We start from the raw sequence: 27971 nt of genomic DNA on the forward strand, positions 1-27971 counted from the left end.
TTTAAACTCAAGTTAGTTAACATATAGTGTAGTATCAGTTTCAGGTGTAGAATGTGGTGATTGTTCACTTACATATAACACCCAGTGCTCATGACAAGTGCCTGCCATAATGCCTATCACCCATTTAGCCCACCCCCAACTCCCTTCCCTCTGTCAACCCTCAGCTGAGAGAGTAGTTAAGAGTCTTGTATATTTTGCCTCCCTCTCTGTTTTTATCTTATTTTTCCTTCCCTTCACCTATGTTCATGTTTTGCTTTTAAATTCTACATATGAATGAAATCATATGGCATTTGTCTCTCTGACTGACTTATTTCCCTTAACATACACTCTAACTCCATTCATGTCATTGGAAATGGCATGATTTCATTCTTTCTGATGGCTGAGTAATATTCCATTGCTTATATAGCACGTATTCTTTTTTTTAAGTCACTAGAAGATTTTATTAGTTTTTATTATTATTAACATATAATGTATTATTAGCCTCAGGGGCACAAGTTTTCCTTCCATTTTTATTTTTTTGGGACAGTTTCAGAAGGATCGATGTTCCCAGATATCTTATGGTTCTTGGTGCTATAGGAAATGGAATCGATTCTTTAATTTCCCTGTCTGTATTTTCATTGTTAGTGTATAAGAAAGCCACTGGTTTCTGTACATTGACTTTGTATCCTGCCATGTTGCTGAATTGCTGTATGAGTTCTAGTAGTTTGGGGTGGAGTCTTTTGGGTTTTCCATATAAAGAATCATGTTGTCTGCAAAGAGAGAGAGTTTGACTTCTTCATTGCCAATTTGGATACCTTTTATTTCTCTTTGTTGTCTGATTGCTGTTGCTAGGACTTCTAATACTATGTTGAACAAGAGTGGTGAGAGTGGCCATCATTGTCGTGTTCCTGATCTCAACGGGAAGGCTGCAAGCTTTTTCCCATTGAGGATGATATTTGTTGTGGGTCTCAGTCAACAAAACAAAGAGGCAACCCACGGAATGGGAGAAGATATTTGCAAATGACAGTACAGACAAAAGGTTGATATCCAGGATCTATAAAGAACTCCTCTAACTCAACACACACAAAACAGGCAATAATATCAAAAAATGGGCAGAAGATATGAACAGACACTTCTCTAATGAAGACATACAAATGGCTATCAGACACATGAAAAAATGTTCATCATCACTAGCCATCAGGGAGATTCAAATTAAAACCACATTGAGATACCACCTGACACCAGTTAGAATAGCCAAAATTAGCAAGACAGGAAACGTGTGTTGGAGAGGATGTGGAGAAGGGGAACCCTCTTACACTGTTGGTGGGAATGCAAGTTGGTGCAGCCACTTTGGAGAACAGTGTGGAGATTTCTCAAGAAATTAAAAATAGAACTTCCCTATGACCCTGCAATTGCACTACTGGGTATTTACCCCAAAGATACAGATGTAGTGAAAAGAAGCATCATCTGTGCCCTAATGTTTATAGCAGCAATGGCCACAGTCACCAAACTGTGAAAGGAGCCAAGATGCCCTTCGATGGACGAATGGATAAGGAAGATGTGGTCCATATACACTATGGAGTATTATGTCTCCATCAGAAAGGATGAATACCCAACTTTTATAGCAACATGGACGGGACTGGAAGAGATTATGCTGAGTGAAATAAGTCAAGCAGAGAGAGTCAATTATCATATGGTTTCATTTATTTGTAGAGCCTAACAAATAGCATGGAGGACAAGGGGAGATGGAGAGGAGAAGGGAGTTGAAGGAAATTGTAAGGGGAGGTGAACCATGAGAGACTATGGACTCTGAAAAACAATCTGAGGGTTTTGAAGGGGCAGGGGGTGGGAGGTTGGGGGAACCAGGTTGTGGGTATTAGAGAGGGCACGGATTGCATGGAGCACTGGGTGTGGTGCAAAAACAATGAATACTGTTACGCTGAAAAGAAATTTTAAAAAAATATTAAAGAAAAGAAGGATCAATGTTAATCTTTAAATGTTTGGTAGAATTTCCCTAGGAAACCATCCAGCCCTGGAGTCTTGTTTTTTGGGAGATTTTTAAAATTCTGATTCAGTTTTTTGCTGATTATGGATCGGTTCAGATTTTCTACTTTTTCCTGTTTCAGTTTTGGTAGTTTATATGTTTCTAAGAATTTACCCATTTCTTCCAGATTGTCTAATTTGTTGGTATATAATTGCTCATAATATTCTCTTATAATTATATTTCTTTGGTGTTGGTTGTGATCTCTCCTCTTTCATTCATGATTTTGTTTGGGTTCTTTCTCTTTTTCTTTTTGATAAGACTGGCTAGGGGGTTATCAATTTTGTTTATTCTTTCAAAGAATCAGCTACTCGTTTTGTTGATCTGTTCTACTGTTTTGTTTTGTTTTTTTTTTTTAATTTCTATGTCACTGATTTTTGGCCTAATCTTTATATCCCTTCTCTTGCTGGATTTAGGCTTTATTTGTTGTTCTTTTTCTGGCTCTTTTAGGTGTAAGGTTAGTTTAATTTCTGTTAATTTCTCTCTTTATAGATGTTAACATTTGCTCCGTGTATATATAGGTGCTCCAGTGTTGATGCATTGATATTTACAATTGTTATATCCTCTTCTTTGATCAATCCCTTTATCATTATGTCTCTTTTATGTCTCATTACAGTCTTGTTTTAAAGTCTATTTTGTCTAATATAGGGATTGCTACTCTGTTTTTTTTCCCCCCTTGTATTTGCATGGAATGTTTTTCCATTGCTTCACTTTCAGTCTGTATGTGTCTTTAGGTTGAACTGAGTCTCTTGTAGGCAGCATGTAGCTGGGTCTTGTTTTTTTTTTTAACCATTGCATCACCCTATGTCATTTGATTAAAGCATTACCATGTATATTTAATAATTGATAGGTATGTAATTATTGCTATTTTGTTCATTGTTTTACGGTTGTTTTTATCGTTCTTCTCTGTTCCTTTCTTCTTCTCCTGGACTCTTTCTTGTGATTGATGGCTTTAGTGTATCTATTATAGGGTTTTGCTTTGCGTTTACCATGAAGTTCATATGTAACACTTTAAGTGAATACTAGTCTATTATGTTGATAGTCACTTAAATTTGAACATTTCGAAAAGGAACTTTTTAGTCCCACCCTCCATGTTTTATGATTACATAGTCATTTTTATTGTGAGTCCCCTTAACTAATGTTTTGGATATATTTGATTTTACTACAAATGATTGCACTACTGCCTTTACTTATGTTTGCTTTTACTCATGAATTTTTTTCCTTTCATACGTTTTTTACAACTTTTTTTTGTCCCTTTAACATTTCTTATACGGCCAGTGTAGTGGCAATAACTCCTTTAACTTTTGTTTTGGAAACTCTTTACCTTCCCTTCAATTCTGAATAGAAGTCTTTCCAGGTAGATTATTGTTGGTTGAATATTTTTCCTTTCATTACTTTAAATATATCATGACACTTTCTTGTGCCCTGCAAAGTTTCTGCTGAAAAACCAGTTGATAGCCTTATGAAGTTTCCCTAGTTACTTCTCTCTCTGCTTAAAAAAAGACTGAACTTTGACATTTTTATTACTGTGTGTCATTGGGTTCATCTTGTTTTCAACTTTAGGTGCTTTATCCTAAACCTGGATATCTGTTTGCTTCCCGGGGTTATGGAAGTTTTCAGTTGTTTCTTCAGATAAGTTTTCTCCCTTTCTCTCTTCTCCTTCTGGAATCCCTGTAATGCAAGCATTTGTTCTTTTGATGTTGCTCAAGAGACATCTTATCCTATCCTCATTTTTAAAAATTCTTTTTTTCTCAGGGTGCCTAGCTGGTTTAGTTGGTAGTGTGTGACTCTTGATTTCAGGGTTGAGTTCCAAGCTCAACTAGCTTTGTTGATCTGTTCTACTATTTTTTTTTTCTGTCATTGATTTTTGGCCTAATCTTTATATAAATTTCCCTTCTCATGCTGGATTTAGGCTTTGTGTTTGGGTATAGGGATTACTTTAAGAAAATAATAAAATCTTAAAATTTTTTCTTTTTGCTATTTAGCTCAGGTGCTCTCCATTACCCTGTCTTCCAGATGTCTGCTTTGTTCTTCTGCATCCTCTAATCTGTTGATTTCTTCTAGTGTTTTTCATTTAGATTATTGTGTTCTTAAACTGTGGCCCCTTTTATGTTTCCCTTTGTTGAAGTTCAAAGTTCATCTACTATTCTCTCTAGTCTATTGAACATCTTCATGACCATCACTCTGAACTGTCAGGTAGATTGGTTATCTACCTTTTATTTCTTTTTTTGAGGTTTTTGTCTTGTTTTTTCATTTGCAGCATATTCTTCTGTCTCATTTGGCTCAACTTTGTGATTGTTTCTATAAATTAGGCAGAAAAGCTACTTCTCCTAAACTAAGAGGAATGGTCTTGTTTATGGGCATCTCATCCCTTGTGTATGTTGTGCCTGTGACTCTGGCTGGTTATGGGTTGGGGGTTCCAGAGCACTCTAGTGGGCCGAAGCTGAAGTGGGTGTGGGCAGGGGTGGTCTTGGGATTCTCCCTACAGTCGGTGCTCTGGCGGTACTACTGACATTGAAGTGGGTGCAGGCCTGGGTGTTCCAGGGTGCTCAGTTCAGGGGCTGAGCTGAGGTGTACATCTGTGCCAGGGGTACCTTAGCAAGTTGTCTGGAGCCAAACAGGGTGTTCCAGGGTGCTTCACAGCTATGTCACCATGGCAGGATGGCTATAACTGCAGTGAGCACTGACCAGGGCTGTCCCGATGTGTGCTACGCTGGGGCTGCCTCAGAGGGTTGGCCTAGGCTGATGTGGGCTAGGGCTCCAGGGCTCACTGAGACAGGCCAGCTACAGCCCAGACTTGCCTCCATCCACACTATCAAGGCACTTGCCAGCTCCTGTTACCCAGAGAGGGTTCTATGACTGGTTCTTTTATATTCTAGTTGCCCTTTTAAACAAAGGCTTTTTTTCTTTTTCTTTTTCTGCACTTCAGGGCAGACAAATTTGTTCATAAGCCCTCAGTACTATCCACTCCCTGCCACTGCAGTTCGCAGAGTTGGTACAGGGGTTCCCTTCCTTACTGTGCCTCTGTCTCTCTTGCCATTCTCTGTGTGGTTTCTTTTATGGTGAAGAAGCTGCCCGTCAGCCCTCAGGTCATCTTCAGGAGAAGTTGCCCTATAAATAGGTGGGTTCAGCGTCTTCTTACATCACCATCTTGGACTAGAACCAGTAGTGTTTTTCAAGTGTTTTATATCGTATTGATTTTCTGCCAGGTTCTATTGGTTATTGAGAATGGAATATTTAAATCCTAAGTATAACTGTAGATTTCTCTTTGCAGTCTTGTCTTACTTCTTGTGTTTTGAAACACTGTTGATAGGTGTGTAAACATTTAGAGTTGTGTCTTCTTGGTGAAATGACCTCTTTATCATTAGAAAATGATCTTTATCCCTGGTAATATTCTTGCTCTACAGTATACTTTGTGTGATATTAATAGCACCTTCATCAAAAATTTTAGTAGTATTAGCAAGGTTTTTATTTTTACATTGTTTTATTTTACTTATTGGTGCCTTTGTATCTAAAGTGAATTTCTTATAGACAGTGTACAGTTGACTCTGGGCTTACCTTTTTGGATTTTCACACTCTTCCTGATTTGGTCCCCATAAGTCCTCACTGTATTGTTAACTCAAATAATTTTGCTGTTTCTTTGTGTTTTAGCCATTTAAAAAATTTGCTCTGAGAAGGAGAGTAGGTCTGAATTCTCTAATGCCAGTTTTTTTTTTAAGATTTTATTTATTTGACAGAGAGATATCACAAATAGGCAGAGAGGTAGGCAGAGAGAGAGGAGGAAGCAGGCTCCTTGCTGAACAGAGAGCCCGATGCGGGGCTCAATCTCAGGACCTGGAGATCTCACGACCTGAGCCGAAGGCAGAGGCTTTAACCCACTGAGCCACCCAGGCTTCCTCTAATGCCAGTTTTTCCATCAGTCAATTAGTCAAAAATATTTATCAAGTACCTAGTATGTGACATTTTGGGGGTACCAGGGATATAGTGGTAAGCAAGTCAAAGGTCTCTGGCCTCAATAGGCTCCCATTCTAGTGGCGAAACATGTTCCTTCTTCTCTCTATACTGATTTGAAAGCAATTATTGTAAAATATGTATTCTTTAAGCAAATGCTACTTTTAGAGAGCTTCCTTTGGAGCTTCCATACTCTTCCATAATGGACTTTTTTTGCCCCAGGCAGAATTGGAGGGTCACTTCAAAGTTTGCCCAAAATCTTCGGGGAGGATTTTAGAAGAATGAGCCTAAGGGAGTGGGGGTGGTTCTAACACTTAAGAGATGACTGTAAGTTCACCACACAGCGCACAGATGGGGAAGTGACACTAAAGAGTGTGTTATGTCTTTTCTATCCCCTACAGATACTCAGGAACCAGCCCCTGACATAGAAAATGAGTCATGGGATACCCCTGGACCATGGCCACCTTCCAGCCACCCTCAATTACTAAAACTTTCAGATATCCAAACTCCCTCTGTGTCACAGAAGCCCCCAAGCATGAGGCCCTCAGACCAGCACTACCCCTCCAAGGAGGATATGAAACCACCAGTGACCCCACAAGGGGAAGGTCAAGCCACCGATATCCCCCAAGGAGATCTAACTACCAGTGTCCCCCAGGGGGGAGATCAAACCACTGGGGTCCCACAGGGGGAAGATCAAACCACCAGTATCCCCCAGGGGGAAAGTCAAACCACCAGCGTTCCCTAAGAAGAACATCTAACCACCAATGTTCTCCCCCAGGGGCGTCATCCGACAGACCCCCTCCACTGAATCACATTGGCCCCCTGCCACAGAAACCCTGGGATTCACAGTGCCCACCAATGAGGCCTCCATCCTGAAAATCCCAGGAGACCCCCATCGTTAAATCCTCCTGCCAGGAATCCTTTTCTATAGTGCATTCCTTTTCTAGCATGTCCTCCTTCTCCTACAGGATGCCTTTGGAGAAAATTTAGTCATACCTTGCCTTCTCCTCCCTCTTCCTCTCTGTGCGTAAGTGTGGTGATGGTGGGGAGTAGTCAAGAAAGGAGTGCAGAAGGGCCATTGAGGCTTTCAGGAAGACCATTTTGGTCTAGTGCCTTCCATAAAGAATGCATCTCAAGGGGGAGGGGAACAAGGGAGTTGTGGTCTTGGAGCTGGAGATAGTTCTCTGATGTTACAGGGTTTCTCATCCTAACCCTTCATGGTACTCCCTGCTAAAGGAATGGCTTTGTGCACATCAGCATGGGAATAAAGGCAACCTCTCAGGAACCAAGAAAGTAAATGATGTATTATTTGGACCCCTGTGTCATCACTCAGGCTGACAGAGACTAGGGGGTGAGTGTAAAAGTGATGCCATCCTGAGTCAGTGAATGAGAAGTAGCATAGACATGATTATGAATTAGGAGAAAGAACTTATCCCCCCCCACCCCATCACACACACACACACACACATACACACACACAGTGATCTAGTGTGCAGTGAGATCATGGGCATAATTCTGTGCCCACCCACCAGCCCTAGGTCTTGAAGGGGAACTAGAGCATAGAACAAGTATCTGGAGCCCCTTGTGTCTGAGAGCTAAATGTTAGAAGCTGTGAACTGAGTTCCATGTGACTTTTACCTATTCACACTCCTTCTCTGAGCTTCTGTATCTCCATCGATATGATGGTGTCGGGGCAGACCATCACAGTACCTTTCTTCTGGTTCAGATTGATCCTGGGCTTCCTGCAGAACCATGTAAACATTGGTGGGGCAAAGCTGTTTCCGACAGCACATGGTCACCCCAGGAAGGAGGGCTGTCTGGTTTGAGTCCTCCATTGTCACAAGCAGCCCCTCCCACACAGGTAGCCTGGGAATAGCATTCCCTGTGGAGTGTTTGGGCATCCAGATGCAGAGGACCCAGGACACTTAAGGATTCTGCTCTGCTGCTGTATTAGGGGACTTTTGGGGCTGATCAGAAACATGTCCTCTTAGAGAGGATTCTCCACTGTTGCTTTTCTGGGCAGGCGCTCCTCCTAGCCACAGTCTAGGAGGATGCCCCACCCCCACATGATACCTTCCCTGTCTGAAGACCCCACCCCCATACTGTCCCAGATAGCCCCACTTTCTTGTATCATCCTGGTCACAAAGTAACAATATATAGGCACTCTCAGGACATGGGGGTTTAATCCAAAGCACCATCTGGGAACTAAGGAGATGTTTCTGACCAGATGCAAGGGTTACTCTGGCTCCACTGGCCCTACTTAAGGCCCAGAAGCTGATTCCTCCTCTAGATCCCCAGCCCCTGCACACTTAGGTCCCTACCTCTCAGACTGATGTCCCAACATTTCCTCCCACCCCACCCTTGTCCCAGCCAGTCCCTTTAAGCCCCTTTCAAGTCCGCCTTGGGCTCAGGCACCCCTATCCCCAAACCCAGACAAGCTTAGCCCTCCAGACACAGACAAAGGAAATACTTACACAGGCCACTCCCCTCAGGACCCTGTCTTTGTCCCATACACACTCCCCCACTCTCTCCCCTTCCCCCAGCAAGGACACTATAGGGTCAGAAGATGAAACACATACTTTATACCTTGAGGTGATCAGGGGAAACCAGCATAGGGGCTCAGCGCTCACACTACAATATATAAAAGTAGTCTGTCTCCCCCATACCAGCTGAGGATCCTGGATGTACAGGAATTAAGCCAGTCCCTTAGGTTTCAGAATATTCTTGGTTTTGTTGGTCCCAGTACGGATAATCGAGTTGTCCTTTTGATTCCCTGTTGCAGTGGTGCACAGAGAGTCAAAAGAGGTCACATGGTAGGACGGGTCTAAGAAAGGCATCCAAGGAGCACAGGCTCTTACAACTGGGAAAGCCACGGCAAGCTGGGACTAGAACCAACCCTTAGCAGTAGATCAAGGGGAGTTCTGCATCCCAGCAAGTCTGCCTCGCTGGAAGGAGGATAGAAAGCCAAGTTGATATAATCAGTGGTGGCCGCCTGACCCAGCCTCCCTGCCCAGATGGCAAAGTCCTCCCCCACCTGCAGAGGTAGCTGATGGGCCCAAGCCAGCACCACCTCCCTCACTGTTCACTTGCCACTCCTGGAGCCCCGCTGTTTGCTCATGGCTGTGAGCATCTGACTAATATAGGAAGTCAGGAGGTCATCCATCTTGTAGCCCTGGAAACAGGAGCAAGAAGATAAACAGAGCAAAAAGTGTGACAGGACCAGCGCACTGAGACCCAGAACACTTCCAGGAAACTGCAGAGGGCAGAGCCCTGGACAAAGGAGAATCCTGTCCTACTCTGGACTCAGTCTCCCCAGCTGTACACCTGAAGGGATGGACACATCCCACCAGATCTCTAAGGTTCTAAGTTGTTAGGACCCCACGTGAAGGCCCTGGCTTATAGATCTCTTAAATACTGCTGACTCTAAAGGCTCTACCAGTTGAGCCATGCCTTTGAAGTTCGGCTCAGTCGAAGAAACCTCATTGCTAATGTGTCCACTGTTGAACTCAGTCCCCAGATTAGTACTAAAGTCACTCAACAAATAATTATTAAATGAGGGGTCTGTTCCTCAGCCCCAAATTATGCCCCTTTCCCAGACCTAAGCTGAGCCTCAAAGGGACCTAACGTTGGCCCAATCTGACCCTTGATCCCAATCTCAAGCCAAGCCAGGCACTCTCTTGTCTGTTCTGGAGACAGATGATAGCTGGAGCTGTAGGCAAAGCAGGGAAGGCCACCAGGCCTAAACAGAAGAGCTCTCACCAGTGATGTCTCACAGAGCAGTTTGCTCCCACGCACCAGGTTCCCAATGGTGATGTGGAAGTAGGTGTTGCCACTGCTCCAGTTGGAGATCTTGGTGAAGGGATGAGTGGTCAAGATGTCCTGGGGAAGCAGAGAAAGTCTGAAGCTGTATTGTCTGGACCCTCCGGCCTCACTTCCCTGAGTTCTAGCTCACAGACACCACCCACCGGAAAGGCCTTGGGCCCTCCGACAAGATAAGGAGCAAGAAGATAGAAGACAGCTCTGCCATGGAGCTGCTGGGGGAAGCAGATACCTCTGGCCTCCTTGCCTCATTTGGGGCCAGATGGTGGGACACCCAGGGAAGTCTTTGGGGCATGTGGAGCTGGAACTGGAAATTGGAGAGGCTGGAAGAATCTGCAACAGTGATCATGAATGAGGAGGTCCTGAGGAGGAAGAAGGTGACAAGGACAGCCTCTGGAGCATGATATGTGTGGGTGGAAAAGAATCCCATTAAAGTATGTGAGAAGAACGACCAAGAGAGATAAGAGAAAAATCAGGAATGTGGGGCACAGGAGCACAAGCAGAAGGTGGTGGCCAGTGTTCCAGTTGTATCCTTCCTGGGTATGTAGTAGGACTGTGCTTCCTGATTCCCTTGGTGAGGACTACTCTGGCCCATGGATGTGAGCAGTGGTTATACCCTGCCCCCCTCCCCTGCCAGCATGCAGCCTGCCATCCTGACCAACAGGGACAGAGAGCACTGTTGAAGGAAGGGGTGGTTGATAGGGTCCAGTGATGCTTCCAGGCCAAGTACTAAAAAGTTCAGTGGACTGAGTAGTAAGGCATTGGCTAATAACTCTAAGAGAGCAGTTTTGATGGAGCAGGCAAGGAAATGGTCAAAGCAAACACAGCCTCTCAAGATGGATGGCCAAGAAGGCAGATCAAGTGAGGATGGTGGCTGGCAGGGGCTCTTTGGGGGTTGGGTACTGAAGACGGTTGTTAGAGGTACAGGCAGAGAAGTCCACTTCCCCACCCCTGCTCTCCCCTGTCAGTGCTCACCTTGGTTCTGGGATCGATGAGGCTGACCCCGTACTTATTGATGGCAATTAAGAGGATCTCAGGGAAGTTTGGCTCCGTAGTTTGCTAGCAAAGAGAGCCAGAAACCATCAGCTCTAGCTGGGGCAGCCCAGAGCAGGAAAAGCTGAGTGCTAGGACTAAGTTGCCCTCTCTTGCTGCCTGCTTGATGCCAGGCATGTAGCAGAGCTGGCAACCCTGCCACAGCCTCATGGTTCCCACCTCTGCTGGGCCCTCAGTGCCACCCAGGTCCCTTTATGGGTCCCCAAATGACCCCATCCCCCACTCTTCCTGGTGACAGTTTATCCCTTCACTCCTGCTCCTCTAGGAGTCTGGGCTATCTCCTCTGTCAGCCCAAATGCCTTTCATATTTAAAAACCCTCTCTGACCACTACCCCTGCCTCCCCCTTATCTCTGTGCCTCCCTCTCTTCCTTGCACAGCCAGACTTCTCAAAAGGCCCCCTTCCAAGATATGTAACCAAGCCATCCCCTCCTCTCCGTCCTGACCTATCCCCACACTTCTCCTGCCAGCCTGTCCACCATTTTCCTGCCTCACCCCTGCCTCTCAGCCCCACACCCACCCCACCCTACAGTCAGAGTGCATTTCCGGCCCCATCAACACTGTTCAGAACCCTCCAGGTCAGCCACCACCTGCAGGAGGAAACCCAACTCCCTTGCCTGTTTGCCAAGCTGCCTCACCACAGTCTGTGTGCCTCATAGCCTACACCCATCTGTACTCAACCACTTGCACTTCCTGTGCTCTTGCTAGGCCCTCTGCCAGGAGCTCTCCCCAGGGTCTTCCAGGAAAATGCAGGTGTTGCCCCTCAGCCTTCAATGTCTGGGTAGGCCTCTGAGACTCCCCCCACCTTGATGGGGGCTCCCCCTTGTCACACACGGCACAGTTCATTCTCCATTACCTATCTGCCTCCCCTCCCAGGCTGAGCTCCTGGTGGTTCCTCATGTCCCCAGGCTGAAACACCTAGGTGGTACAAAGCTGAGGGTACTTCCCTCCTTTCCTTGCCAGTGCAGGCGACAGAGGCTGTGGCTGCTTCCCACGGTCCTGGGGAGGAGTTTCTGTGCCTTCTTGCCCCCACTCCTTGACTCCCCACACTTGAGAAGCCACCCATAACATACCTTCACCTCAAAGAAAGCTGAACCAAAGGTGGGCCACTTGAAGATGAGCTTTAGGAAGGCTAGCTTGGCTTCCTCCTTGGACTTCCCTGCATGCTTGTTGAAGTAGGCGACGATAGACTGCCGGGGGAGCATGGGTCAGAGGCCTCTCCCGTCACTCCTATCCCACCTGCACTGTTAGCTGTCATGGGCCCTGGGAGTCCTGGAGGCCAGGAAGGGCTCGCCTCTTATCCCAGTTAATGGAATCCTGATCTCCCTTCCCTCCACGCCCTTCCCTAAGCAAGTAGACCAAAGAGAATCAAGTGCAATCAGGTCACCATGGTAACCAGGATAGAACAGATTCCTCCCAAGCAGCCAGGTGAGTCCTTTGCCTGGAAGACTGGATACTAAAGCAAGTGGAAGGGAAGATGGGAAAGTGTCACCCTCATGCACAGGGGCCACAAGAGAGACTTCCTTGGGCTGCTGGCCAGCACCTTCCCCCTGACCCGTGGGGGGCCCAGAGACCCATTCAGCAGTGTCCCTAGTCCTGCTGCCTCCTCCATACTCACCCGCTTCCAGTCATCAGGGGAGATCTGCCGGATGAGGTCCTGGGGCACCAGCTCCCGTAGTAGCTTGGGGATACTGGGGAAGTAGGACTTGTCCTCCTCGAACTTGACCCTGTAGATCAGGGCCCCCAGCTGTAGCACTTCCTCCCGCGTGCACTTGTGGTAGCCCCGGAGGTATTTGGGCAGCTCCTGCCAGGGCAGAGTTGGGCGTAGGTGTGCAAGGAACTGGAGGAAGCAGGTGCCCCCCAACCCCCCCCCACACCAGCCTGAGCCAGCTCCATGGCCTTACCCCACATTTGGGCCTCCCTCTCTCCCCAGCCTCAGCTAACACTGTGCCCCCAGGGAAGACGGCACAGCACGGGGAAGGAGTCATGCCTGCACAGATGCAGCCCGTTACAGTCAGAAAGCAAAGCCACGTATGAATATTCTTTCCTCTCCCTGTATTTCAGCGAGTGACCAGCTGAAGAACCTGAGACTGTTCCACACCCCTAACCTTCTAAGCCTGTCCTTCCTTGAGAAAAGCCTCTCGGGCTTTTCTCCTCCCATTGTATTCCCTGGAGACCGGCTGGTTTCATCAGCAGCACCAGGTCTTCCCCACTTTGAACTTCCAGACCCAGAAACAGAGTAACAGAGGATGAAGAGTGGACCAAAAGCAAAGATGAAGCTTCTAAAGGGCCAACACTGCCCACAGCCTCACAACTGTCTCACCCACTCTCTGAAGCACAGGGAAACTGAGGCTGACCTAAGGACACACTGCAGATTAGAAACCTGAGTCAATTATTACCCATTTACCTTTTCATCTACTCACCCACCTATCTACCCATCCATACCCATCCGTCCACCAAGATGGTTCCACCTACCCACATCCACTTCCCACCTATTCTTTCACTGAGTCCCTGCCTATTCACCCGTCCACCAAGCTGACACAGACTCATTGAGCATCAACTATGAGCCAGGCCCTTTAAGCAACAACATATATCCTCCCTACTCTCTTGGAACTTGTAGTTGTAGTCCAGAACAACCATCCCCCCAAATCAATGTATAATTATCATTTTTGATGGAATCTTCTCTGTGCTATAACAGCATATAACTAGTTGAACTGATCTAGTCTTGGGAAGACTGAAGACCTCCCTTATGATTGAAAAAACATCTAAAAGCTCTGTAGGTGAAGCAAAGAACCTATGGAAGAGCTTCCCAAAGAGAGAATGTTAAAAGGCCTCCCTAGCATACCTGAGAACATGAACAATGGGGTTCTGGATATAAGATAAGGTAGCAGAAGTAGCTAGTGGCACCCCCATGCAGGGCCACAGTCAGGATTTAGGTTTCTACCTTGGGAGCCATGGGAAGCCACTGAGAGGGGTCCTGAAAGCATGATGACCTCCTGTGGAGAATGGACTCAAAGAGGGTAAAAATGGACAGGGGAGGTCAGGGGAAATGTTACTGGCTTCATCTAGACAAGAAAAGACGATGCACTGACCAGAGTGGGTACAGGTGGTAATGGAGAGATGTGGATCGTTTTAAGAGAGATTTGGGAGGTGAAGTCATCAGGTGAATGATTTGGGACAGGGGAAAGTGGGGAGAGGGAGTTGTGTGGCTAATGTGGGTTTCTGCCTTAGGGGAACTGACAGCTGACATTCATGTTGCCAGTCACTACATGGGCACTGTGGGAAGAGGCGGAGCTCACGTGTGAAGGAGTCTTGCAGACTCCCAGGTCAAGGTTCTCTTTACTCTAGTAGCCACCAGCCCTGTCTCCTCCAGCCTTCCCAGCATCCTCATCCGTTTGCCCCACAGGTAAATGGTAAAGGTAAATGGGCTAGCCCAGAAAAGGTTGCCGAGTCTGCCATTGTGAAGACACAGAATCAAACCCCAGTTCCACCAGCCCTGTCATCATAATTATGTCACTTAGTCTCTCTGCGTCTCAGTTTCTCCCTCTATAAAATGGGAACAATATGCCTGCTTATTGGGGTTTGCTGGAAGGGCAAAATGAGTGAAAAGTGCCAGATACAGAAGAGAGGGCTCCCCGCTGCTGCCAGCCCGGCTTCCCGCAGGCACATGCTTGTGCTGGAAAGGGTTTGCAGATTCACACAGGCCTCAGATACACCCAGATACACCCAGATAGAACAGCAGATCCTGGAATTAATTCAGAGGACAGAATTCAGAGGACCCTCATCGAGAGAAGGGTGTGAACAGGTGGGGATTAAGAGCTCAGAAGAAAGTACAAGGCCCTGAGGAAGAAGAAGAGTGTGAGGTGGAGCCAGTCCCGAGGATCCCAGCAGGAATCTCTTGGGGGCCTTGTGGTTATAGACCCCTCTCCTGGCAAGGACAGGAGTGCATGGAGGCAGCCACCGCAGAGAGGGGCGAGGGGGTTCACCTGGTAATAGTGGAAGATGGAATCGGCCATTGGGTCCTTCCCAGGCACTGTGGTCGTCCACAGCTTCTTCATGAAGAACACCTGGTAGGTGAGCGAGGGCACAATTCCTGTGGCAGAAGGTGGGCGGTCACCCAGAAGGTCCAGCACAGAGGGTCACCCAGCACCAGCCCTGGAGGAGGCCCGAGCTCAGGTCCCACACAGGTGGACCTTGAAGTATGGCTCTGAGCCAGCACCTGCCCCATTCCAGGCCTCATGTGATCCCAGGACCTGGCCTCACGTTACCATCCTTGACAGGCCTCGCTTTCTTGATCCAGTCTGTCAGGTGTCGAACAAAGTCGAAGAAGAAGTCATTCTCAGGGACACTGATGACCTAGGGACATGTGCATTGCAGTCCACTCATTTTAGTTCCAGCAGTACTGAATTTTCTCACTCTCCCACCCAAGGTCCTCCTGGTTGCTCTTCTTACAGCCAGAAGGGGTGTCCTGCCCTGCCCTGACTGTGCCTATTGAATGTCTCCAGAACACAGCCTACTTCCTGCCCAGAGTGACAGTCATTCTATTTGTCATTCAGCAAAGACTGACTACACGCCTCCCTAGACCCTGGGGAGAAGACCAAGAATGGGATCTAGTCCCCCCTTGGACATTCTGCAGCATCCGTGACCTGCTCCTCCCACAGGCTCCAAGCTCCTCTGGGTCCAGGATCTCACTGAGATCCTCTCCAGGTCCCCCAGGTCTGGCATGGGGACAGTTGTGAAATGAGACAGACCTGGGTGCACGGGAAACTGTGAGTGAGCCCCTGATCTACCTGATGTGGTGAGGGAAGTCTTCCCACAAGAAGAGGTTCTAAAACTGGGCCCTTGACCTCCACAGACACAGAAGCGCGGGAGAACGGTATGTTATGGTGACAGGGGCCTGTGCCTTGGAGCCTGACCTGCTTGGGTCTGCATCCTTGCTGTGGGACTTTGGATGAGTTACTTAACATTTCTGAGTCCAGGTTTTGTGATCTGTTAGGTGAGGGATAATCACCCTCCTTTCAAGGGTTATTTCGACAGTTAATCCGTCTCAGCAAGGCTGCCGAAGGACCAGTCAAATCAAATCTGGAAGTACATGTGTGTTGTGGCAGAGTGCTGAGCCTCGTGTATCCAGAACATAAAGTACCACATGGCTCCCAAGAGTTCCGAGGCTGTGCTCTGCTATGCACCAGAAGAGCAAGATTTGAAGGAAGCTGCTATAAGTAAGGGGACATAAGGAGAGGGACCCCGATGCCACATGCAAGCACAACTCTCTCCTCTCCTCTCCTCCCTCCCCCATTCTCTCTCCCCTCCCTGCTGCCCCACAAGCTCCTAGCTCCTATAGCCCAAGCAAATGTTCCAACAGACAGACCGACAGTGGCCTAATAGGAAGCCAGGGATCCACAACCCACCTTGTCTGCAATTTTGACAAAGAGGCTGAATCCCTCTGAGGACTTGAGGAGCAGCCGGGCTGCGATGTTCTGGCAGAAGTCTTTGGCCTTAGTGCTGGACTCCACCTCAAAGGCCTGAGGAGTGTTGGGAGAAGAAGCAGTTACTTGGCTCTAGCAAGGCCTCTGCTGGGGGCCCCTGCATCCCTCTGTCTGTGCCTGCAACTATAATTGAGCCCCTTCCTGTCACCTCCCATCCTCTCCCCTCCCCTCCCATGTAGGCCACCCTCCAAGAGAGGGGTTTTCCCATGGGTCTAGAGCTGGGCATGGCATTTAAGAAAAGGAAGAAGTCAACTCCTGTCTGGACCTTCCCAGATTGTGTCCTCCCCACCCCCCACACAGACTTGACCTCTGCTTCCAGGGTTCTGGGCCTGGCTATGCAAGCATGGGGGTGAGGGGCAGGGGGCACAGATGGGCAGGGTGTTTGGGAGGAGAGAGGCTGGAGGAAGAAGAAAGCGAATTCCAGAAAGGGAGGAAAAAGGAGAGAGGGAAAGGAGCCTGGGGTGGAGGTTAGGGCACTGCTTCATTTAACCTTCCACTGGAAGGACAGGAAAGGATTTCTCAATTTGTTGTCCTTGTCACTGGAATCCTATTATGGCATTTCCGAGTTTCTAGTCTCTAAAGTTTTTAAAACTGCTTTTTAAGCTAGAAGTTTCAGTGCTGGACTCATTCCTCTGAATGAGACCCTGTGCTCAGATGGAGCGGGGAGCAGCAGTCAAGCAGCAGCCTGACCTAATGGACACAATGGGAAGACAGACAGGACCTTTGATCAAGGAGACCCACAACCAGGCCGGTGAGGAGGAAGGAAGGGGCCTGCAGGGAAGTGGGCTCAGGGCAATGGGGAGGCTTGGGCGGCAGGGGGCAGGGGCAGGCGCGCCTGTGCCCAGGTCCAGAGCCAGCAGAAGGGAGGTGGCTCTGAGGCAGAAAGCACTTTTCTCTGAGCCAGAGACTCCTAGGAGAGAGGGAAGCTGCTGGAGATAACAGGAGGTTGGACAGGGAACCCCAGGCCTCCTGACTCAGGAGTCTCTAACCCTCAGCTGAGCCCTGACTCCGCTGAGGAGCAGGAGGGTGGGGGCACATGTGGGGAAGGCAGGGGAGAGGCATCAAGACTGCTCCCTGTGTCTTCAGCCTGGCCCTCAGGAGCATCCAGTGATCCAAGAAGCCAGAGGCCCTCACCTCATCGGTGTCATCAGGGAAGTAGACCTTGTGGAAAATCTGGGTGGTTTTGTGCTGAATGGCCTCCACCTCCACCAGGTGTGGGGGATACTTCCGGGACCCATTTCTGAAAACCAGGAGATGGATGGAGGAGCAGTCAGGAGGCAGCAGGTTCATTGGGCCATGGGGAGCAGGGAGCAGGGGGACCTTTGGAGCCAGACCCCAATTCTAATTTTGTCCACCACTTCCTACCAGGTGACAGTCACATAACCTCTCAGAGCCTCCAGCTCCTCAACTGTAGGATGAGAGGAGAAGAGCACCCCACCTAGGGCTGTGGAGGGGACGGAATGAGGCAGAGGACGGAGGGGGCTTTGCAGAACAGGAGGTGGGGCCCGGGGGCCTGCCTCCACAGCAGACCACAAGGCCTGCCTCAGCCCCTCTGAGCAGCCAGACACCAAGTGTGTCCCGAGTGGGCACCACCTCAGACTGGCTGGCAGCTGTGCTACCCCAGGGACATATCCCACCTGCTGTGTGGTCCCGTCCTCATCCCCAGGGGACATCAACAAGCTCGGTGTGGCTGGGAACACCTCCCAACCCCTGCCCCAAGCTCTGTGCCTGCTGCCTCCGCTCCGCGGGGCCGTACCTCAGGGCTTTCTGGAGGCGCTGCAGGCAGTCGAGGGCGAGCGGGCCGTGCTTGCGGGACTGCAGGAAGCGCTGCACGTGCGGCAGGAGGATGTTGCTGGGCGGGAAGAGGCCCGTGCACAGCCAGAGCAGCTCCCAGCCCCGTTCCTCGCTGTACCTGCCGGAAGAGGCCAGCCAGGGGTCTGAGGGCCCCGAGGAGCAGCACATCCCTGGGCTCCTCACCGTGGCAGTGTGTGCCGGCCGTGACCCAGCTCCCTGACAGCCAGAGTGCTAGTCAGAGTGCGGTGGGCCACTCCGTGAGTGGCGACACGGCCGGCCAGCCAGTGCTTGTGCCAGAATGAAAGCCAGCTGTATCAACCAAGCACTCTTGGTCCAGCTAAGATTTTGTTTCCCGGCGAGATGGAAGCAGTGTGTGATCCTTGTTCAGGCAGAAGCTCTTTAACTCATGGATTCTTGAATAGCACAGAGTTAGACCAGGCCCTGGGCTCCCTCAGGCACCACTCTGAGTCCTTGGGCCTGATAGGAGAGAAGCACAGAGGGCTTCTAGGAGGAGGTGACCTCTGATCTCAGTTTTGAAGGCTGAGGCAAATTCTGGTGCGCAGAAAAGGAGATAAATGCTGGCTGTGGTTTGGCAGCGTGAAGCTATCTGATGTAAGGTTGAGTGGTAAATTTTGTAAGAGAGGCAGAAAATGGCCAAGCTGAGGAGGGAACTGGGGATCTGGGCATAAGGGTGGGGCTTCTCTCAGTCTCTGACACTTAGCATGGGCCTGAAGTCCCCTTCCTGCCAAGGACCAGCCAGGCAGGGAGAAAGTAACACACTCTGGGACTCAGCCCCTTCAGCTTGTGTGAGTTCTCAGCCAGAGCTTCCAGCTGCCGGCCAGCAGGACACAGCCTGTGCCAGGCTGAGACATAGGCTCATGGGCAGAACCTGCAGGCTGACAGTGGAGTCTGGGCTGGGAAGAGGTGTCAAGAGGAGGTTCGGCAGTGAGTGGCAGGAAGTTTAGGAGGAGCTGGTGCTATTAAACTTGGACCGATTCTGAGGGCGCAGCCACCACCTCTTGGTTCTTGACCTCGGGCCTTGAGGCAGAGGAGAGACGTGAGGGGGCCCAAGGGAAGCTTCCTGTCCTGAGTGAGGAAGGACTGCTGCCAGGTGGGCCAGCTGCTGCCTCAGGAGGGAAGGTGCTCCCTGTCATGTGTGAGCACTAGTGGGGGAAGACGTCCCTCACCCGCCACCACTCCCACCCACCTGATGTGGTTGTCGGTCAGCTGCTTCAGGATCTGCACGTACACCTCATCCTTCAGGGGCTCAGCCTTTAGGGCACCCTCAAAGATCTGGTCAGTGAGCTCATTGACCGAGCGCGTCCTCTTGGATGGGTAGTCGCCCATGTACTTGAGCACGGGTGGGGAGCCGTCAAGGAAGGGCTTGCAACCAGTGGGAGCAGGGGGTGGGGGACACTGACCCAGCAGGCCACACTCTTTAATGGGGTCTGCCCCCACCCCAGTGTGTGACCCCGGGCCTCAGACTACTCACTCAGGAGATGGGCTTGACCCACCCACCCCACTCTCTATGCTGACTGCCCTCCCTCTCCTCCACTCCTCTGACCACCGCCTCACCAGTGATCCCACCTCGTCCCCACCCCACATCCAAAGTCCTCACAGCAACCAGGGCGGATGTTCCAAATCACAAATCTGACTGTGCCATCCTATCACGTAGGGGCTCCTCATGGCCTTGGGATACAGTCCAAGCTTCTTAGCGGGACTTGGGAACCCTTCATTAGTCAGCCCACATCTTCAGATTTCCTTCTAGACCTCTGCATGCTGCATCATTCTGTGATTCAGGCCATCCAGGCATGCTCATTCATCTGGAACACTCCCCACTCATCTCCCCTTTGACTGACTAGGGCCTGCTCAGTCCTCAGATCTCAGCCTTGATACCCCTTCTTCCAGGAAGGCCATCCTGCCCTCCTCCAAGCCCACATCAGTTCTGCCCCATCACAGCACAGTCCCGATCAGCATGTCTGCCTTTTTAGCTGTAAGTGCCATGAGGCCAGGGACTGGCCCTGGTCACAGCTATGTCTCCATGCCTGGCCTAGCACATGACACCGTATGCATCTGTGAATCGAAGAACCGGGTCAGAGGAGACCATGGATGAGGCTGCCGCTCACACACTGTTGGTGCCAGGCAAATGGATCCACAGACCTCCACACAGCCCACAACCCAACTAGGCCCCTCAGAAGGAAGTAGGTATCTGGATGGAAACCCTAGAGGCAGGGGCCTAGCGACCCCCCTCCCTGGAAGTCCCCTCCTTGGGGCCCATGGTGCCCACCCGCACAGGTGCGGATATCGATGAAGGCCATGCAGGCCTCCTGCGAGAGCTCCTCGCTGCCCAGGATCTTCTTAAGCAGTGCCTGCTTGAGTGGTTCCCGTGTGTGGCTCCACAGCCGGTCCTTGCCACGGGCCTTGGATACCATCACCCGGCTCAGCGTGTGCTTGGGTGGGGGCCTGACACAACACAGTTGGCACTGACCCCCAGGTTGTAAGACCCGCCCCTCTCCCACCTGTTATGGAGGCAGAAGGCCCTACTCTTTCTGTTGCACAGACTGACTTGGGGTGAGTCATCAGCCCTCCCTGGACCTTACATTCTCAGCTAGAAAGCCAGCCCTGCCCACCTCCATGGTCTCCTCCCCTCTGTTCCTCTCTGCTTTCTCTGCTCTGGCCTTGCTGGGTCACCCCCTATATAGCTCAGCTCAGACGCCACCTCCTCCAGAAAGCCTATCTTCCAACCCCACCCCCATCCCCCAGCATCCCCACCACAATGCTGGGCACACACAATCACAGCTGCCCAATTTTGTGCCTAGCTCCCCACCAGGACTGTGAGTTGGTGAGGCAGGCACTGGTCATGAGTGCACAGGACCCCACCTGGGATGGCCACACCACAGTTGCAATATATTAAATGAAAGAAGGACAAAATGACACAGGAAGGGTTATCTCAACAAACTGTTCCACTGCTCCCTCTGATACTGTCCCTGCCCCCAGGCAGGAGCATCCCAAGGCAACCCCACCGCACAGACTACAGTAACAGAAGCCCACGGCTCACTCTCCTAGTTCCCCTCTACGCTTTCCCCATCACCTGAAATAGTCGTAGGAAAATTCCTCCAGCGTGTAGGGCTTGGCGCGCACCTCAGGCTCTGCTGTCCGCAGCTGCAAGAGGCGGATAACGTCCTGTCTCTGGTCAGGGGTCATGGTGACCAGGGCCTAGAAACCAAGAAACAGGAGTCTGAGGTCAGCTCTTCACCTGGGGCTCCCGGCATCAACGTGGTAAAGCTCAGAGTCATCTGGACTGGGGCTGGGGAAGATTGCCGCTATGGGGTTGACCCTCACCCCATTCTGACCTCGGGAGTCCTTTCCCTCTTTGGGATCTCTGAAGCTACTGTGGCCTCCATCATGCTGGACTCAGGATCCTTTCCTGAATATCCTGTGTCCGAAGCAGGCCAGGTCTGTCATAGAGGCTGGCTGAAGTAGGGGGATGTGGTGAGAGAACTGCCCAGTCAGCAGTGCCTAGCTCAGCAACTGCCTGCAAAGCCGGGCTCTGAGTCTTCAGGGCTGCAATCCAGAAGGGCCATGGCCTTCCTTCCCAGCTCTGCTCACAGGCAGTGCGAGGTGATGCTTCCTTTCCCCACTCTCCTCGCATCCCTCACCCCCAGCAGTTTTTCATCTGATGCAGTTTCTAGGCCCCTCACCACCTAGCACAGGTTTGACAGCTTCCCCAGCTCAAAGTTTGTGGTCCTGTAAGACCCCCAGGTCTTCTTCACAGGACCTGCAGACCATAAATCTATTATAATTCCTCACTCCATTTTACAGATATGGAAAGAATACAAAGAGAGACCCAGAGGACACTCCTATCCATCTGCCACCCCCAAGCCACATACCACAATCTCCCGCGGTGGCAAGGTGACAGTGGGCATGACATACACGCAGTCAGTGGGGAAGTCCCCACGCTGCTTGGTCCTCTCATTGATTCCGTTGGCCCAGCCTGAGTTCATGACCTGCTCTCCTGTGTCATGGTCCAGGATGATGAGATCTCCCTTGGCAAAGCTGAGGAAACCCGACTCCTCCCCCGCTGGGAGGCAGAGGTGGGGGCAGAGAGAGAGGCTGGATTGGAACATCTTTATTTGGGTTGATGACCTATAAGCTATCCCTCCCCACTGAATAACTGAGGCCCTGCGTCTCTCATGTCTGCTTGCTGGTCACCCTGCCTCCACCTTGCCACAACCCTTCACACAGACATGGCCATTGGAAGGGGATACTCCTGTGCTCACAAGCCTTCTGTGGCTCCCCACTGCCCTGGGAAGAAAGCCCACCCTCTTCAACACGCTCACAGGGCTGTTCTGGGCTAGGTTTCCTGACTTCTTCCCCTTCGCTTCTGCCTTTCCTCCCTTTCCTCACCTATACCAGCCCAGCCACACTATCTGCAGCTCCCAGACATGCCGTGTTTTCTCCAGGCTCTGTACTGGGTCTGTCCTCTCCTCTCTGCCTCAAACACTCTGCCCACACATACCTTCTCCCTGAGCCCCAGGCTGCCCGGGGGCCTCCCCTCCAGCCACCCAGAGGCTCTGGGCTTCCCTGGTCACTGCACTGTCACAGGGACTGTTTCCAGCTCCTCTCCCAGCTGAGAGGAAGGCCAGAGTCCGTTTTACCTCTGTCCTTTCCAAACTCTGCCCAGAGCCTTGGAGGCCTGGGGAGGGCTCAGTGAGAGTAGCTATTACTGATGTCATCACTTGAAAGCAGTGGGTGTTTGGAGACTACTGAGGAGGAACCCCTGATATCACCTGGAGAATGTGATGGGTGGTAAGTATGGAAGGGGCAGGAGAGGAAGACTCCCCATGGGGCACAGAAGGAGGGTGCAGAATTTGGCTTTTGGTCCAGGTGGAGCCAAGGGTATCTGGGAGGGGTAGTAATAAGCACTGGCAGTCTTGAATGCCAGGCCAAGGCCAAGGTATGTGATCTGCGTGATGCCCATGAGCCTCGGGGCCTGGCGCCCTGTGCCAGGAGCCACTCACCAGGGTTGGGGTTGTCCTGCAGGGCCACCACGTACTTAGACCTCTTTCGGAGCCCTTCCAGGAAGGTGACCACTAGGTCACGGATGTCCTCAGCGTTGCTGGAGGTAAACGTGTACTCATCCCCTTTGATGGTAGCCAGCGTGAAGCTGGGGGCTACCAGTTTCGCTCCCCTGCAGGACCAACACGGAGAACAGGGCCCAGCCGGGGTCAGTCCTGCCCAGCCCGAGTGAGGTGCAGCACAGCCCAGATCAGAGCAGCCCAGCGAGAGCAAGACACGGCACTCCCTGAAGGAGACCAAGGCCAGCCCAGTCAGACACGGCCCCGCCTGGGTGAGACATGGCTCTGCCAAAGTCACACCCGGTGCAGAGCGAGGTCTGCAGGGGCCTGGCCTAGTTCCCTTTGCCTATCTAATTCCTACTCACCCTTCAAATTTCAGCCTAGATACTCCTTCCTCCAGGTAGTCCTCCTTGCCCTCCCACAGCCCTTACCACACTGGTCCTTGCCTTAAAACAGCCCATTCAATGTCTGTCTCCTCCCTCAACTGAAGGGGGCTGCAAGAGGGCAAGACCTATGTTAGTGTCCTACGTCCCTGTGCTCAGCACAGGCCCAGCCCCAGCCCATAGCAGATGCTGCCCAGAGACATTCTCCTAAGCCAGGCATCGGGGGAGGGCTTGCTGGGAACACGAGGCTATTCCAGGAACCCCTCCCACCACTGCTCTAGTGTGCCCACACCTTTCAGTTTCCAGAGCTCTCCCATGGATGGTTACTTTGAGTCCTCACCACTGTTATTGAAGGCAAGTGTTAACAGCTCCACTTCAGGGGCAAGGACATGGACGTGAGTCCCACCTGAGCCCCAGGATCCCAGGCCAGGCCCTCTTTGTACACACTTGACTGCCCCTGGCCGTCCTCCTAGCTGCCTACATCCATCTCTGAATGCCAGTGATGCCCCATAGAGGCCGCTCGGCCCCAATCGGGGCGGGGCGGTAGGTGCCTGAGAGGTCTGCACAGGGCGGCCCAAACTGCTCAATCATGTGGGACCGGGACAGGAGACTACATGTCTCTGCATCTCAGTGACATCCTCTATGAGGCAGTGACTCCCCAAAGGCCCCCGGACCCCCAGGAAAGCTGCAGGAGCCCTCTCCTTTCCCCTCTGTCAGTCTGTGTCTCCATCTGCCTCTTCTTGCTTCAGACAGTACAGAATCAGAGCACTGGGCTTGACACCTCCCTGCTGCGGGTCGTTGTGCCTTGTCAGACAGCCTGCTCTGCACGGAAGGGAGGCGTGGGAGGGGTTGGACTAACCTACTGCTGGACACGGCCATGATCTCAGGGAAGGACAGCTCCAGGAGCACCTGCTCCTGCTCGTCCACGAAGTAGACTCCCGTCCAGTTGACTGCCACGATGACGTCATTCTTGGGGAGGCTGGGGCCTGGGGCAGAGACCAAGGCAGTGACAGGGAGGCAGCCCCACTCCCAGCACAGCCCTTCCCAGTCCTCATGCCCCCCAGGGAGGGAAACAGATTTCCATTTTACAGATGGGGAAACTGAGCCTTGGAGAGCACAACCTCCCTACAAGTCAAAATTCTAATTGCAGTGGGAAGACAGCACTGACATCAGGAAACTTGTCTGAGTCCTGGCCCTGGCTCTGTTCATCGTGCAGCTCTGGACAAGTCCCTGCCCTGGAAGGAGGTGGGCTATGGGAAGGGAGTCAGCTGAGCCCCAAGGTTCCCTCCAGCCAGATATCTGGTGATTCTGTGACGCCTGACACCAGCACAGGGCCCAGCATGGAACAGGTGCCCGGTCACTCGGCCCCAAGGATGGCTGAGCCAATGGCCCAAGTGGGTTTGTGTCTCTCATGTCCACAGCGCAGAGTCAGTGCAGCCTAGACTCTGGGCTGCCTGCCTCTGTACACAGCAGATGCTGAATTATGTCAGCAGGCCTTCCATCATCTCACCCAAAGTGCTGCTAAGCACCTAGACTGTGGGGAGACAGGAGCCACCCTACACTTGTTGACCTGGAATGAGCAAGCAAGCCCACAGGCGGAGCTGGGCTGACTGGAGTCTGGCTCAGGCCATCCCTCCCTTCCGTGGTGGTCTGGAGCCAGTGTGCAGGGTGGGAGAGGGCAAGGAGGAAGGCGGGGAGGCAGGAGGGCCGAGGGGGTACCTGAAAATTTGTAGGCTTCATAAAACCTAGAGAAGAGCAGGGGCCACTTGAAACGGGCATAATTGACCACATCCTCTTTGACCTTCTGGGCATCCGTTCTCCTCTGGGCATAAATCCCCTAAGGGGGATGGACAGGGGGGAAAAAGATGTCACATCAGCTCTGTCTGGAAATCCAACATCTGTGGCCCCCAGCCCAGGAAAGCCCTGGAACTAAGGTGTCCTCCTGTGCCACATGGCCTTGTCACACCCCATTAGCCCACAGCCAACCCCATCACTGCACAGGTCACACCTGCAGGGAGCTGCCAATTCAGCCGCGACAGAAAAGCCCACAGTCCTGGCCCACATGTGTGCAAGGCCCAAAGTCAGGGGTGAGGAGGAGGCATCTGGGATATGGGCACGTGTGGCTAAGCAGGCATGTATGTGCAACACCAAGAAGAGGGGTGGGGAAGGGACATAGAAGAGCCAGGTCACACGGAAGTGTAGAAGAGGCAGCCACTGCCAGACTGGGCTGTTAGCAGAACCGGACAGGCGAACCTGGGAAGGAGGAAGATCATCACATAGGGGAGGGCTGGAGCAGCCAGCCGGTGATGCAATGCTGCTGGCAGAAGATGAAAGGGCTGGCATTTTACTATCGAAAAATATCGCTTGGAGCCCTATTAACAACTCGGTGGGGTTGGAGTAGAATTGGACGTATCAAATGGAACTCAAGCTATCTGTCATCTCTACACAAACATGAGCAAAGACACCCGTGCCTGCCATGTGTGGAGAGGGCTGGAAGCAGGGCCCTCCCGCGAGGGGACGGGGTCAGAAGAAACCACGTGTGCGTATGCGGAGAGAGAGGACCATAAAGCAAACACGCGCAGAACCACCAGTGAGTCTGGGTGAAGCAGAGGGGCATATGGTTCCAGGTTTTTGAATTTGCAACTTCTCTGTAAGTTTGAAATTATTCCCAGATAAAACGTTTTTACCCACTGGGCCCTAAAAACCATGCTAGTTCACAGCTTTCCTCTCTATGAGAAGAATGGCCCTGGGATATGGAACACGGGCCAACAGGCTCTGGTCCGAGGGAGAGACACAGCAAACTCAGTCGTGGGCTATGAGGGGCAGAGACCACCTCTGTTCCCTTCACGGCTGTGTCCCCAGGGCCTGGTACAGTGTCTGACACATGGCAAACACCCCAAACAGAACCAATTAATGAGCAATGGCAGCCAGCCCAGAATGTGCCAAGTGCATGACAACAGTGAACACTGAGGAGGCCCTGGGGAGGTGGGCGGGAGGGGCAGAAGGTTGGAAACTATCTGCGAGGTGGAGTGGACAGGCTTCGGCAGGTGACAGGGAGGGAGAGGTGAGGAGCAGGGGGTTGCCTGGACAAAGAGACAGAGGGCTAGAAGGAAAACTCGCATCTCTTCTGCAGGGGGCTGCAGGAAAGGGGAGGGCCTGGTGGCAGAGCCAGGCCTAGATATAGAGAGGGAGTGGGGCAGTTTCAGAAAAGAGGGGAGGCTTGTGGATAACTCATCAGGGAAGGCAAAGACTTGGGTGGGAGAGGCACATGGGGCCTCTGGTTGGGGAAGAGGGCATGGGGTATAAAAAGCTGAAAGACTGCTCGTCTGCAGAGACCCCAGGATCTTGTGTGCAAAGATGACTCTGGTCTCCCACAACTAGGGCCAGGATTACAGAGAGGCCTGTGGGTCCCCTCCAGCAGCCAGCCCACCCCTCCTTTACTACTTGGGCAGGCCCCTTAGCCTGGAAAGAGCTACTCAGGGGTGGTTATGAGCCTGGGGCCTCAAGCAAGGGGATCGGGGGGTCTGTCCCTAAAGTTCTCTGGGCAGGAAGCTGGGCCAGAGCTCTTTTAGGCAAAAAGAAGGGCGGGCTTCCTAGAAGCTCTCCCAGCACGCACCAACACTCCTGAGCTGCAGCTCTAGCATGCAGCTGCGGCCCAGTGCAGGGTGCCCCCCTCCCATCCCAATGCCCATGGTTTCTCTCATGAGGCCACAGGGCTGGATTTGATCCATCTCTATGTCCCTGGCACCAGCCCAGAGTAGACAGCATAGGACACAAGTGAACTGATATCCATGGCAGAGGAAAGCTGCTGGGGCGGCAGGAGGTAGAGGGTGCCATCCTGTCTCCCAGTCGCCCTGCGGGCAGACACACGTCTAGTGAGAGCTTGACCTCTTTGATTGTCTGGATCCTTGCCTCCCAGCCCAGGTCACCAGAGAGTCCCTCTCCCCAGACCCCGCCCTGTCCTCCTACCTTCTTGTGGGCAGCAATGGCCAGCTGGGCCCACTTCTCAAGTGTCTTCAAGGGTGTGATCTCCCGGTCGGGGATGTAGGTGGGGACGAGGTTTAGGAGGCGCTCCAGGATCATCTCGGAGCCATAGTCTACGAAGTACTGCTGGGAGGCCAGCTCGGCCAGGTCATCCTCCTAGGTGGGGAGGGAGAGGAGGGTGCTGTTCGCACACCCTCTGGGAAGCCCTTCTGATTCCCGAAGCCCCAGGGCCCTGCCTCCTGGAGCTGTTGACCCCAGGCTTTGGGAAACTGTGCTTTCACGGATTCCCCAGAAGTTCTTGTCTGCTTAGTGGAACCATAAGCTCCCCAAGGGCAGGATCACGCCCCTGCCTTCTCCTGGGTGCCCTTCACACCAGCACAGAGGCACATGAGCTAACCCAGAGAG

General features: G+C 51.5%; 2 protein-coding genes across 4 annotated transcripts in view; one reads left to right on the plus strand and one right to left on the minus strand.

Moving 5' to 3' along the window:
- Positions 1 to 7127, plus strand: part of GDPD4 (glycerophosphodiester phosphodiesterase domain containing 4) — a 176421-nt gene extending 169294 nt beyond the window's left edge. Inside the window, exon 15 of one of the 2 annotated variants that reach the window (XM_082749535.1) lies at positions 6373 to 6527. In XM_082749535.1, the coding sequence (XP_082605661.1) occupies positions 6373 to 6399 (27 nt within the window). In that variant the 3' untranslated portion in view covers positions 6400 to 6527. Of the gene's footprint in view, positions 1 to 6372 lie in introns of both variants that reach the window. The other variant, XM_082749540.1, reaches the window with a different exon arrangement.
- A 1403-nt stretch (positions 7128 to 8530) lies between these two features.
- The window catches only part of MYO7A (myosin VIIA), an 87646-nt gene continuing 68205 nt past the window's right edge, over positions 8531 to 27971 (minus strand). The window contains exons 32-50 of one of the 2 annotated variants that reach the window (XM_082749526.1): positions 27552 to 27722; positions 25302 to 25419; positions 24442 to 24568; positions 23143 to 23312; positions 22012 to 22202; positions 21213 to 21337; positions 20427 to 20584; positions 19329 to 19482; positions 18084 to 18239; positions 17462 to 17567; positions 16250 to 16363; positions 15110 to 15197; positions 14828 to 14934; positions 12460 to 12645; positions 11915 to 12031; positions 10766 to 10849; positions 9731 to 9850; positions 9006 to 9143; positions 8531 to 8916 (exon numbers count right to left, since the gene is read on the minus strand). In XM_082749526.1, the coding sequence (XP_082605652.1) occupies positions 9054 to 9143; positions 9731 to 9850; positions 10766 to 10849; positions 11915 to 12031; positions 12460 to 12645; positions 14828 to 14934; positions 15110 to 15197; positions 16250 to 16363; positions 17462 to 17567; positions 18084 to 18239; positions 19329 to 19482; positions 20427 to 20584; positions 21213 to 21337; positions 22012 to 22202; positions 23143 to 23312; positions 24442 to 24568; positions 25302 to 25419; positions 27552 to 27722 (2382 nt within the window). In that variant the 3' untranslated portion in view covers positions 8531 to 8916; positions 9006 to 9053. Of the gene's footprint in view, positions 9144 to 9730; positions 9851 to 10765; positions 10850 to 11914; positions 12032 to 12459; positions 12646 to 14827; positions 14935 to 15109; positions 15198 to 16249; positions 16364 to 17461; positions 17568 to 18083; positions 18240 to 19328; positions 19483 to 20426; positions 20585 to 21212; positions 21338 to 22011; positions 22203 to 23142; positions 23313 to 24441; positions 24569 to 25301; positions 25420 to 27551; positions 27723 to 27971 lie in introns of both variants that reach the window. The other variant, XM_082749525.1, reaches the window with a different exon arrangement.

The sequence above is a fragment of the Mustela nivalis genome (assembly GCF_964662115.1).
Source record: "Mustela nivalis genome assembly, chromosome: 9".
Classification (NCBI taxonomy): Eukaryota; Metazoa; Chordata; class Mammalia; order Carnivora; family Mustelidae; genus Mustela; species Mustela nivalis.